Source organism: Heloderma suspectum, chromosome 2 (assembly GCF_057233095.1).
Source record: "Heloderma suspectum isolate Gila_16-S chromosome 2, 16-S_ref, whole genome shotgun sequence".
NCBI classification, from domain to species: domain Eukaryota; kingdom Metazoa; phylum Chordata; class Lepidosauria; order Squamata; family Helodermatidae; genus Heloderma; species Heloderma suspectum.
In genome coordinates this window covers 370,296,714-370,308,964 of record NC_139459.1, presented here as the reverse complement: position 1 = coordinate 370,308,964, position 12,251 = coordinate 370,296,714, and the positions used below count along the sequence as shown (strand labels likewise).

General features: G+C 47.0%; 1 protein-coding gene across 4 annotated transcripts; it reads right to left on the bottom strand.

Annotated features, from left to right (window-relative positions):
* Positions 1-379: 379 nt before the first annotated feature.
* On the bottom strand, positions 380-10,507 carry LOC146356043 (uncharacterized). Of its 4 annotated transcripts, none has more exons than XM_084831726.1 (5): positions 10,381-10,507; positions 8,340-8,431; positions 7,355-7,481; positions 5,060-5,173; positions 380-3,343 (listed from the first exon to the last, which is right to left on the bottom strand). In XM_084831726.1, exons 2-5 carry the CDS (start codon positions 8,412-8,414, stop codon positions 2,325-2,327), a joined length of 1,335 nt encoding a protein of 444 aa, XP_084687852.1. In that variant the 5' UTR covers positions 8,415-8,431; positions 10,381-10,507; the 3' UTR covers positions 380-2,324. The 4 variants fall into 4 exon arrangements, with proteins under 4 accessions (XP_084687852.1, XP_084687853.1, XP_084687851.1 ...); XM_084831727.1 differs by having other exon boundaries at positions 5,060-5,125; XM_084831725.1 differs by having other exon boundaries at positions 9,897-10,414.
* Between the last annotated feature and the right edge of the window lie 1,744 nt (positions 10,508-12,251).

Genomic DNA, 12,251 nt, shown 5'->3' with positions numbered 1-12,251 from the left:
TCAGCTTCCTTCCCTTCCCTGGAGAGCTCCCCTTCTACTCCAGCTTCCTTCCCTTTCCTGGCAAGGCCTCCTCCAGCCCTCTTCATTAGAAGGGCTGAAAAGAATCAGACTTGAGAATTGAGAATGCTTTTAGAACAGACACATGAGACCTGCAACAAACTGTTGGAGTGTGGGAAGCTCCTGGTCAGGGTTCCAGTCAGCCAGCCATGCCCGCTTCTGTGCTCGAATAGAAATATTATTTCCATCAGCTGCACATGCAGCCATGTGCCATACTGCGTTCCCCGCTCCCACCCACCTTGCAGCCCCCTCCCAATTCACTCTAACCACCACGCTGTACTTTACAAAGTGGGAAAAGTAGCTCACCAACAAAGATTATGGGGAAAACAACACGTCTTTTATTTTCTCACAAATGTTTATGGAAAGAAGGGGGTTTGAGTAGCGTACAGTTTAAGGAAAAAGAGATGGACAAGAGGGCGCTCAGCCAGCCAACACCCCACTCCTTCCCATGCAATAAACAGGAGCCTTTTCTCTGTCTAAACATGCATAAGATTGCGCCCTTAGAGAGATTTTTGGAGAAAGAGGAAGAAATAGTGTCAAAGTGGGTATATTTGCTTGTTTTAAAATAAGGGAGACACAAAAGATCCCACTTCCTCACTGGGCACAGATCTTGTATGTTTATTTATTTATGGAATGTATTGCCTGTTTTTCATTATAAAATAATCCCAAAGTGGGGTACATGCAATAAAACTATACAGTGTCGATCCCCAAAACAAACAGGGGAGTACTGTAACACAAGTAAGTAACAGTTTAGACCAGGCCTGTAGAGTGGAGCCATGATACAGGGAAGTGGGTGGGTGTGGGTGGGAAAAGGGGTGCTTAACTCTTATTCCACTGGCTGTTTCTCCGCTCCAAATTGCCCCCCCCCCAGCATTCCAAAAAGCAGTGCATTTAGCCCCAAAGAGACCATCAAGAGCTGCAAGTCTCAAAAATGGGGGCCCTGTGATTCTTGCTCCCTGTACCATGGGACTACTGATTGGAGGACAGACCCACAGGTGTTTCCCACAGCAGGTATTTGCCACAGCAGTCCATGATCCTCCTGGCCTGGGAAGTCAGGTGATGCTGGAGGACCAATCAGGTGCTACAGAGAGATATAAAGGCCTGCTGACGTCCCTCAGTTGGGGCAGCTTGTTGCTGCTTCGTAAGGAAGTCACAGTCACCTTCTCCTTCCTTGGAATTGCCGAACTCCTGGCTTCCAGCCATCCCACCCACCTGTCTGTTTCTGGCCCCACAACCTGACAAAGATAGATACTTCAGCCTGACAAAGGTAAGGCACATGAGAGGAGTGGGTGGAAAAGGAAAAGAGATCCATTTGGCAAAGCCAGAATGAAGTGATGTGTTTTTAAACAAGCATTAAAATCCAAGTTGGGACAGGCTGGTCTTGCTGGGATGAAGATGGTGTGATTACCCAGCAGCCTTTGGCAGCCCAGCTGTTGATGAAGGCAAGAGTGTCCTTCCCCTCTGTTCTGCAGCCATGGGACAATGGACAACAGCATCAGATTTTTTTCAGGGAATGAGGGGAAAGCAAGCTCTGTCACTGTCAGTTCTAGAAGCGAGAGATGACCCCAGGCTTGTAGTCCCCTTACTGTAGTGTTCTGCCTGGGACAGAGGGCATGTGACTTCCCAGCATTCCCTGCTCTAATGGCTAGGACTGTCCCTCCTTTTATCTCTACAACCACAGAACAGCTAAAAAATATTTTGATATCTTAAGCTAAATATTTTAGGGTAAAATATTTAGTCTAGTGTAGGACTTAATTCCTTGGTTTCTAAGCAAAACACTAAGAAATAAAACGGTGTGTTGTCTGTTCGTATCCACCAATTGTAGTCTATGGTAGTTTGGACTGTCCCAGCCAAAATGGATTTGCCAACACTGAAAGAACATCTCTCTAGGGTGGAAAATATGAACCTTCCAATACCACAAGAGTAGGGAACAGGCCTCAGGACCAAACCTGGCCCTTCTGGGATCCCAATCTTGCCTTCTGGGGCACCCATGATGGTAACGCCCCTTTTCCCCCAACCATCAATTGTCTGGTGGTTTCCCATTCTAAAAGGTTGAAATGCCTCTCCCAAGGGTTAGTTACTGATAATCACTCAGAGCTTTAAGCTAAAATATATTGGTCTTTTGGTCCTGCCCCTTTTTTGCCTTTGGCACCACACACCACTAAAATGCAGCCCCTAAGAGCTTCTCTGAAACTGAATTTGGCCCTTGGGCTGAAAGAGGTCCCCCTCCGCCCCGCAATATGACAGTATATGTCACAAACAAGATTCTATGCCAAATGGACTCTCTGATGCATCAGAAGGTTTGATTTTTGAGCGAAACGTTTCCCACACTCCACGCAGTGATGTGGTTTCTCTCCCGTGTGGACCTTCTGGTGCCTCACCAGGTGTGATTTTTGGCCAAAACATTTCCCACACTCAGTGCAATGATAGGGCTTCTCTCCCGTGTGGATTCTCTGGTGATTCACAAGGTTCGATTTGTCAGCAAAACTTTTCCCACACTCCCCACAGCTGTAAGGTTTCTCACCCGAGTGGATTCTCTGGTGCCCACTGAGGTGTGCTTGTTGAAGGAAACATTTCCCACACTCCAAGCACGTATAGGGTTTCTCTCCCGTGTGGGTCCTCCAGTGTTTCACAAGCTCCGACTGCTGCGGAAAACCCTTCCCACACTCGACGCACATATAGGGTTTCTCCCCAATGTGGACCCTATGGTGTATGACGAGAGCTGAACACTGCGCAAAAGATTTCCCACACTCCAAACAATTATAGGGTTTTTCTCCTGTGTGGACCCTCCGATGGTTCACAAGGTCAGACAGTTGAGGAAAACATTTCCAACACTCGGTGCATTTGTAGGGCTTCTCCCCTGTGTGGATTCTCTGGTGTATCACAAAAGCGGACTGCTGAGCAAAACATTTGCCACACTCCAGACACTCATAGGGCTTCTCTCCAGTGTGGAGTCTCTGATGACTCACGAGGCACGATTTGTAAGCGAAGCATTTCTCACACTCCCGGCACTTGTAGGGTTTCTCTCCAGTGTGAGCTCTCTGATGCACAATGAGTTTGGATTTGTAAACGAAACATTTCCCGCATTCACGGCATTTGTACGGTTTCTCTTCCCCATGGACTCTCTGGTGGCTTGCGAGTTCAGGCTCTTCAGAAAAATGCTTCCCACACTCCAGGCAGTTATACGGTTTTTCTCCCATGTGGATTCTCTGGTGTCGGGTGAGAGATGATTTTCGAGTGAAAGACTGACCACACTTTTGGCACAAATGTTTCTTCCTGGAGTCACCTGCCAGGAGAAAGAGCAAACACTGAAAGGATTCACTCCGGTGTCTGGGGAGGAGCAGCCTCAAAAAACAGACTAAGAGAATAGGAGAGGCGAAAAACTAACAAATGGTTAAGAGCCCTCCAAACCTGAATCATCAAGGGAAACTGGGCTGCGTTGCTGTGTTCAAATTTCCCTCGGTTCATTCCATTATTCCCAACCTTTACTGTGATTCTTTCAGGACATTTTAGCAGGCTGAATGGAGAGCCTTTTGTGAAACGGTTCAACCCACAGGCAGACGTCAACATGGCTTTGTCTTCAGCTTTTAATTAAAAAAGCTTTTTGAATGACCAGCCATGGTTTTATTGGTATAACTTGATTTTAAATGTTTTTATTCTTTTGTGTGTTGATTATTTTTTCCCTTTACTGTCCATTACACGGGAATCCTTTTTAGATATACAGTGGTTTATAAATTTCATAAAATAAATACATAAAGGGAGACAAACAACCCGCCAGCCCCACGTACACTGTGTGTGTAATTTTCAGTCCCCTCCAGCTTTCTCAGTGAGCATATGTGTATGAGAGAGAAACATATAGGTGCCATTCACATGTAACAGTGATAAAGTGTGGGTTAGTTAATTAAGGGCCCAATCCTATGGGGATGGCTGTAAGCCTCTGAACTCGGAGGCTTACAGCCATTCAAAGCAGAGGAGGAGGCATGGTGGACGCGACTGGTGGGGGAGGCAGCTGGCCTGTGTAGCTGAGGTGTCGGGGAGTTGGTTGGGGAGGCCTGGGGATACGGCGTAACCTGTTCCTTCCCCTCCCTGCCCACTGACACCCCCCCTGTCCCTTTCCTCTGAGGTCGCCTTTGCTGTGAGGAGAGAGGAGCTCAGACTCCTGGGCCCGAGGTTGGAGCACTGTCTCTGACCTTGGTCCAGGAATCTGAATTATCCTATGGCCCCCCAGACTCTGTCAAGGGCCCACAGGATTGCTCTCTAACCCACAATTTGCCGCTGTATGCCTGGCTCGTGCTGCTCCTGCTTTGTACCATCAACCTCCAATCAGTGTGCTCAGAGCTCGATTCGTGAGGTGTGAACCCAGACACTACGACCTGGTTCACACATAACAACAACCCAAAGTACAGGTCAAGGGTGTCCTGGTCTGCAAGTAATGACCACCCAGGATTCAATGACAACCCATACTCAACTTGTACTCTTGGTTGTCATCATGTGCAAACCAGGTTAGTGGGTTGAGTATGGGTTGTCATTGAATTGTGGGTTGTCATTACATACGAACACTGCACTATGGTTTAACTATGGTTTGTTAACCATGAGCAACCCAGAGTTCATAAACAACACACCATGAATTCTCTTCCTCGGTTGTTCATGGTTAACAACCCTTATTTCTTTATTAGTAATACTTATATACTGCTTAATATAATACAATCCCTAAGTAGTCAACATATAATGCACATAACAACAACCCACGCTTCAATGATAACCTATACTCAGGGTTGTCATTATGTGCAAACCAAGTTATTGTAGGTTAACTGTGCATTATTTAACCCATGATTAACCCACAGCATCTGGGTTTGCATGTCACAAATCAACCTCCAAACAGGCTGATCAGAGGTTGACTAAGCAAAGCAGAAGCAACACACAAACCGGGTCATAGTTTCAAGCAATTGCTAATTATTATCTGGGGCAGGTAGGGTCCATTATCTTACCCCGACTCTCTTACCTGAGCGTTTATTGGCGATTACTGTTTCATCCAAGCCTCGAGAATCAGGCATCCACAGATCTTCCCCTAGTTCCAAACGGGAGATGAGGTCAGGTTTGGGGACCAGAGGTCCTTCTTGGGAAAGAGAAGAGAACAAGGAAGTCTCACAGCGATAGCTGGTTGAACCACTGATCTGTCACTGACACACACTCAAGGGTCCATAAATGTTGGCTGGGCTCAGTGAAACCACATCCAGCTTTCAATTCTGTCTGCCTCCCTGTGGCATTTTCAAACACAGGCTACTTCTGAATACTGAAGCTCTCCTTGCTGGTTGTCAGAATTAAATTTCAGAATTAATATTTGCTTGTTTAGCCAACGTTTTGGTCATCACAAGCCAAAATAAAATAAGATATATATAGTGTTTTAACCCCACGCAAAAGGGTTCTCATCAGAGCAGCTTACAAAGATCAGAAACAAGACTGTCCCTGCCTTTGGGATTGCAACACAGAAAGACACAACACAAAAGGAAAAGAGACTCAAAGGGGAGAGGAAAAAAACAACACAGACACTAGTTCCTAGTAACAAAAACATGAAATATACAGCCCATGGTTCTTTTGATCCTATATATAACAGTGATGAACTCAGTTCTTCAAGTGTGGATTTTCAGTAACCATGAGAGTGAGATATCAGCAAAGTTTTCAAGTACAAAAAACATTGATAAAAGATTTAGAAAAAAGTCCTATGAGGCAGAAATCCTGCCCCCAAACAGACCAATGAGGACTGAGAATGTTCAGTGCCCACAAAATGCTGACTGACTGTTGGGGCGGCGGGGGGGGCGACGCAAAACTGGGCTGCGGAATGGATTGTTGATGGTGTGGAGATAGGCTTGACTAGGCCTTGTAAGTAGTTTGGTTCAGGCAATACTCAAGGTGCCTGATGGGACTGAGAGAAGTTGTAGGTGTCTGACCATGAGAATTTGATCGTAAAGCTGTTGTTGTAGCAGGAAATTCCTGAATTCATGCTAGCTCATGCTTGACAATGAAGATGGAGCTGTGCTGATAAGACTGTTCCTGAACAGACTAGCCTTTGGGCATGTGTAGTGTATTTCTTTGTTCTTCATCTATCAGTACGTATAAATATATCTTGTTTCTTGCATTTGGAGAGACTCAGTTCCAACTGAGTCTCCCGCAGCTGTGTGTTGTGTTTTAATCAATACCTGACTGTTTGACCAAACCATGGGCAAAGGGCTGGATGCGCCTGATCTCGGCTGATCTCGTAAGCTAAGCAGGGTCAGCCCTGGTTAGTACTTGGATGGGAGACCGCCTGGGAATCAGGCTTCCTGCACTGAGCAGGGGGTTGGACTCGTGGTCTTGTAGGCCCCTTCCAACCCTATGAGTTTATGTCTATGTCTATGCCTTGGATTCATTTCCTTAACATCATCGTCATATCCTGCCCTTTTTCCTCCAAGGAATACAAAGTGGTTTAGAAGATCCTCCTCTCCATTTTATCATCATAACAACGCTGTGAAGTAGGTTAGGATGAGAGTGAGTGCCTGGCTCAAAGTCACCCATTGAGCTTCATGGCCTAAAGGGGATTTGAACCCGGGTCTCCACAGTCCTAGTCCAACACTCTAACCACTACACCACACTGGCTCTCAGAATGGAGTATTCTGGAAGAGGGAATGGCTGGCTGGAACCCTGAACAGGAGCACACTACACTGCTACATTTTGTTGTAGTTTCCACTTGTTATTATACATGCAGAGATTAAATCTCTGTGGTGGCCCCCACTCTGTGGAACTCCCTCCCTAGGGAACTCTGCCATGCCCCCTCTTTAATGAGGTTCCGCCACGCGTTGCAAACTTGGTTGTTTAGGCAGGCATTTGGGGTGGGTTAGTGAAATTTTAGAAAATGACGTTTTAATGTGTAATTTTATTGTTTTTAAACTGTTTCTATTATTGTACATTGCCCAGAGTGGCTGGGTGACTGGCCAGATGGGCGATTAAGAAATTTAATAAACAAACAAACAAATAAATCAAAATAAATCAAAAATCCAGAACAAGAAACATTAAGATCCAATTCCAATAGGTAAACCATCACTACATAACCCTAAAGAAAGAGCGCACACAGGTCACATTTAGGAGGAATCCTATACTAGTAGGGTTGGGAGGGGCCTACAAGGTCATCGAGTCCAACCCCTTGCTCAATGCAGGAATCCAAGTCAGAGCATCCCTGACAGATGGCTGCCCGGCCTCGTCTTGAATGCCTGCAGTGTGGGAGAGCCCACCGCCTCCCTGGGTCATGGGTTCCGTTACATACCCAGCGAGGCCACATTCCCATAATTCTCCAGCATGACCACTCTGTACAAGGCCCTTTGGTCTGGATCCAGTAGAGCAGCCTGCCCTTCTGTGAAATACACGGCTACGTCTTCGAAGGCCACCGGCTCCTGCGAAAACGAAGAGGAAAATCCCCTTTCTCTCACTGGCTCAGCCACAGACTGTGAACGGAACTCTACATGCCAGTTTGCTCGTTCATGCTACACGGGCAACTGAATCAGGGGGCTCCAGCCCTGACTGTATTTACCAGGGCCCAGATCTTTTACCCAGAACCCCTGAGTATCGATCGGTGCCAGTGGAAGGTTTTCCCCTCAACTCAATTGACACGCAAGGAGTTTTCAATGGGGATCGCAGCTGGGGAGGGAAGGGTTAAACCTCCTTGCCCCACATGCTGCAACACACACACATACACCCTACACACCCCACACACACTGGCATGGCAGTCAAGGTTAGGAAAAACCATCCATTGATACCAATGGAAACTTTTTTTTTCTAATTCTAATTGTATGGGCGTTCATGAAAAAACTTACCAGCCACTATTTTTTGTGCTTAGGGGAGACAAATAGAGAGCCACAAATCACAAATGGAGATTCACAAATCTAGATGCCCCCCTCAGTCGGGGGTGGCGAACCTGAGGACCCCGGACTTCAACCTAGTTTCAAACCCCGCCCGCTTGGGAAACTCTGCCTGCATTGGGCCTGCCTTCTTTTGCCTCGGGCCCTGCCCACTTTAACGCTGGCCCTGCCCACTTTTGCCTCGGGCCCCGCCCACTGCTGGAATGCAGATCCTGGCAGTTCCCAACCGAGGTCATGCAGACCTAGACAGGAAACAGGCTCCCTACCCTTGAACTGAGGGACAGCGGCAGCGGTAAGTAAGGACGAAGTGGTGTGCTGGTCTGGCCCGCCCTGCAGGGCAGGCAGGAGCTTTTCTTCACACAGATCACCAGCAGCTTCCAGAGAACCTCCTACCTGAACTGGCTCCACTGTAGCACTCCCCCTCCTCTTGGAAGGAGGGGACGATCCAGACTTTACTGAGGATGGCATTCCGCTCCAGGTGGGGACTAAAAGAAGGGCAAAGCAGAAGAGGACGCTTTAGAGACAGGGCAACAAAATTGTGTTGTGTCTTAAGAGCCAAGAGTATTGTTGTAGATCGCCCAGAGTGGCTGGGTGACCGGCCAGATGGGCGATTAAGAAATTTAATTAATAAATAAATAAAATAAATTTATAGGAACTCCTGGAGTTAAAGGCTGGATGATGAAATGTCATATCTATTCTATCTGCTGTTATTTTATATTGTTCTATATTTTATAGTGTTCTGTGATTATTTTGGTGTTTTAATAATTTGTAATTGGTGTTGGGTATTATAAGCTGCTCTGTGAGGGTAAACACCCTATTTATTTATCTGATACATTTCTATTCTGCCGAATAGCCAAAGCTCTCTGGGCGGTTAACAAAACTTAAAACCTAAAGGCGGTGGGGTATGTATTAATGATGATGATGAATCCAGATTTAAGCTGGATTGACTGCACTAGCAAAAGTGACTTCCCCAAGCCCTCCTTCCATTGCTGCTCCTCCAGTCCTCTGAAAATGCTACACAGAGGCCTGGTTCACCTGTAAGAACAACCCAGAGTACGGGTTGAGTGGTGGGTTGTCACTGAATGGTGGTTTGTTGTTATGTATGAACACTGCACTATGGTTTAACTATGATTTTTTAACCATGAACAACCTGAACTTCACAACCTACCAACAAACCATGGGTTCTCTTCCTGGGTTGTTTGTGGTTAACAAGCCATAGTTAAACTACATAGTTAAACAACCCACGATTCCACGACAACCCACACTTCCACGACAACCCACGAGTCAACGTCAACCCATACTTAACCCATACTCTGGGTTGCTGTTACATGTGAACCAGGCCAGAAACTCAGGAGACCCACTGAATGAGGTGAGCTGTGGTGTGTGGAGGAAAGAGGGGCTTCCCCAAAATCAGGCAGAAAGCAGACTCTGGATCCAACCCCAAAATAAGATATTTTAAGTGAAAACAATAAAGAGTTGTGGGACCTTGAAGACTAACACATTTATTCTGGTGTAAGTGATCATGGCCTGCTGACTTCATCTGATGCATGAAGTGTTAACCTCAAATCTGCTGATCTATATACACATACGGATATGTGTGTGTGTGCATGTGTTGGGGGGAGAGAGATGTAAACTCTGTTGTCACTGGGAATTGAAATGTGGTTCATCTCAGCATCTTCCCCTTCTTTGAAAAAGGAAACCGGAGGAGGGGGAATGCAAAATACAGCCCCCCTCAATTGCTCTCGCCCCTCCAGCTCCATCATGCAATACATTTTTGTATTGTTTTTAAAGAGATTGCAGCACCTTAAAAACGAACAGATTTAGGGCACAATCCTATGCATGATTAGACAGAAAAAAGCCTATAGCTGGGCGTTGTAGGCCTTTTTTCCTGTCTAAACATGCATAGGATTGTGCCCTTATTGTCTATAAACTGCCAAAAGACAACCACACCTTTTGTTGCTGTTGCTGGAATAGGTGAAGACGTCCCCACTCGTGACATTTAAGGCACAGCCAGCCAGATTGGAGAAGAGGTAGCCCCCCCTCCTCTAAAGGCTAGGGCAAAGTTGCCAACTGACCAGGGGAGGGGAAAAAGCCTAGCTTTTGCTCTTGTGCCTTTAACTGCGGCTCGATCTTCAGAAACCAGCCAGGGAAACCACAACAGGGAAAATAATAATAATCATAATCATAATAATAATAATAATAATAATAATACCACCTTCTAACAGGTCAACGGTCTGCTGCTAAAGGCGTGGGAGCAGTGGCTGGTAAAAGAAGTTGTCAACCGCAGACCCTCCCCAAAATACACACACAGCCAACCCTCCCTTGGGCTTAGCGTAGAGAGCTGCAGCTTGAGTTCACACCGGTGACCCATCGCTACCAGCACCCAACCCAGCAAACAGGGCCCCTTTTGCACGTGCAGGGGGCCAATCCTTACCCAAGACCTGCCTTTGTGTCCCAACCCTCTGGACAGCAAGGAATCAGCCGGACAGCCGGAAAAGCCACGAGCTGCTGGGATTTGTAGTGCTGGCTGCTCCTCGCTCCCGTTCTTCCTCTTTGACTGCAGGGGTTTCTGGGAATTGTAGTGCTTAGTCTGCCTTCATCACTCCTCTCCCCCCGCCCCCCATGACTTTCTGGACAGGAATCCTGAGGCCTGGATCTTCAGAGGTTGTGTGCATGGCCGAGGCTATGCAGCAAAGCAGCCTTCGTGTGTGCATTGTAAAGATTTGTATATTTTGTTTGTCAGACAAGACATCATTTGCACATCAGTGGTGCAGCTAGGGCTGGGTTATAGGATCCTAGAAGAGTAGGGTTGGAAGGGGCCCATAAGACCATCGAGTCCAACCCCCTGCCCAGTGCAGGAATCCCAAGTCAGAGCATCCCTGACAGATGGCTGTCCATCCTCGTCCTGAATGCCTCCAGTGTGGGAGAGCCCACCACCTCCCTGGGTCATTGGTTCCATTGTTGTACTGCTCTAACGGTCAGGAAGTTTTTCCTGATGTTCAGCCGGGATCTGGCTTCCTGCAACTTGAGCCCATTATTCCAGGTCTGTAGCCAGAGGTGGGCTTGTTGTTCAGTCGTTCAGTCGTGTCCGACTCTTCGTGACCCCATGGACCATAGCACGCCAGGCCTTCCTGTCCTGCGCTCTCTCCCGGAGCGTGCTCAAGTTCATATTCATTGCATCCGTGATGCTATCTAGCCATCTCATCCTCTGCCGTCCCCTTCTCCTTTTGCCTTCAGTCTTTCCCAGCATCAGAGGTGGGCTAGGCCCCTCTAAATTTTCACGCTCCCCCCCTTTTTTTTACAAACAATTAAAAAGCAGTTTACAATTTTGTCTTTAGAAGGCCAGCAAACCAGATGAACTGCCACCCCTTACTTTTTGGGTGTCCCTCACCCCAGAACATTTAGGTTGGCTATGGGCCCGGCTAGGGCTGGATCTTGCACCCCAACGACCACTTAGAAAATGGCATGAGATGAGGACGGCAGAAGCAAACAGCCATTTTCTTCCTGCAGTCATGTGGCGCTATGACTTAAGTGACTTTAAAAGGCAAGACTGCACATGCCCACAGTATTTTTATTTATTTTTCAACCAGGGTTGGCAAACTGTTTTCTTCTTCCTACAGGAATGTAGAAGCAGTTTTAAAGAACAGAATGGCAGTTGGAGGAGAGGGGGAGAGAAATGTCAGTTGTGTGCCATGGCAATCTTAACCCCCTCCACCCCCCCCCCCCACAAGACCATTAAGTCCAGGATAAGGAAGGCCAAAGACATTTTGCTGCCTGAGGCACAGCAGCAAATGGTGCCACTGCACACCCCGAACCCCAAATCATGCATGCTACCCAAAGTCAGCCGAGTTATTTTGGCATATGAGGTGAGACCCCCCCAAAGCACCTCTCCCCATCCCCGGCAGTTAAAGTACAATAATAACAAATTATTAATAACAGCTAACAAATTAATAACAAATACAATAACACTTTGCTGCCCTTTCATAGCACCCAAAATCGGCTGCTCCTTAATGGCAGGGCATTTTAGACCCTGGTCCAGGGTCTAAAATTACCTAGTTGCACCACCAACATCACCAGTGAGGCTCCCTCAGTACTTTTTTATTAGCAGTGACGCTGACATTATCTGGCACCCGCTTCAGACTTCCCTGTTCCCTCTGAGCTCAGCTGGAATCCTCACAGTAGCTGGAGGGAAATGAATATATTGTTTCCTGTTACGATGTAAAGTATTTTGGGGTGACCTGGTCTTGAATGGACAATGATGCACTTTTCTACATGAGGCTTTTAACTTGCCACTTTACCGAGACT

Excerpts from the sequence above, each read along its gene's own strand:
- LOC146356043 (XM_084831725.1), bottom strand. The coding sequence starts at position 9,945 with ATGTCACGAGTGGGGACGTCTTCACCTATTCCAGCAACAGCAACAAAA. Across the intron at positions 8,432-9,896 it reads TCCAGCAACAGCAACAAAAG|TCCCCACCTGGAGCGGAATG; the intron begins GTGTGGTTGTCT and ends CCCTTCTTTTAG. Across the intron at positions 3,344-5,059 it reads AATCGCCAATAAACGCTCAG|GTGACTCCAGGAAGAAACAT; the intron begins GTAAGAGAGTCG and ends TTCTCCTGGCAG.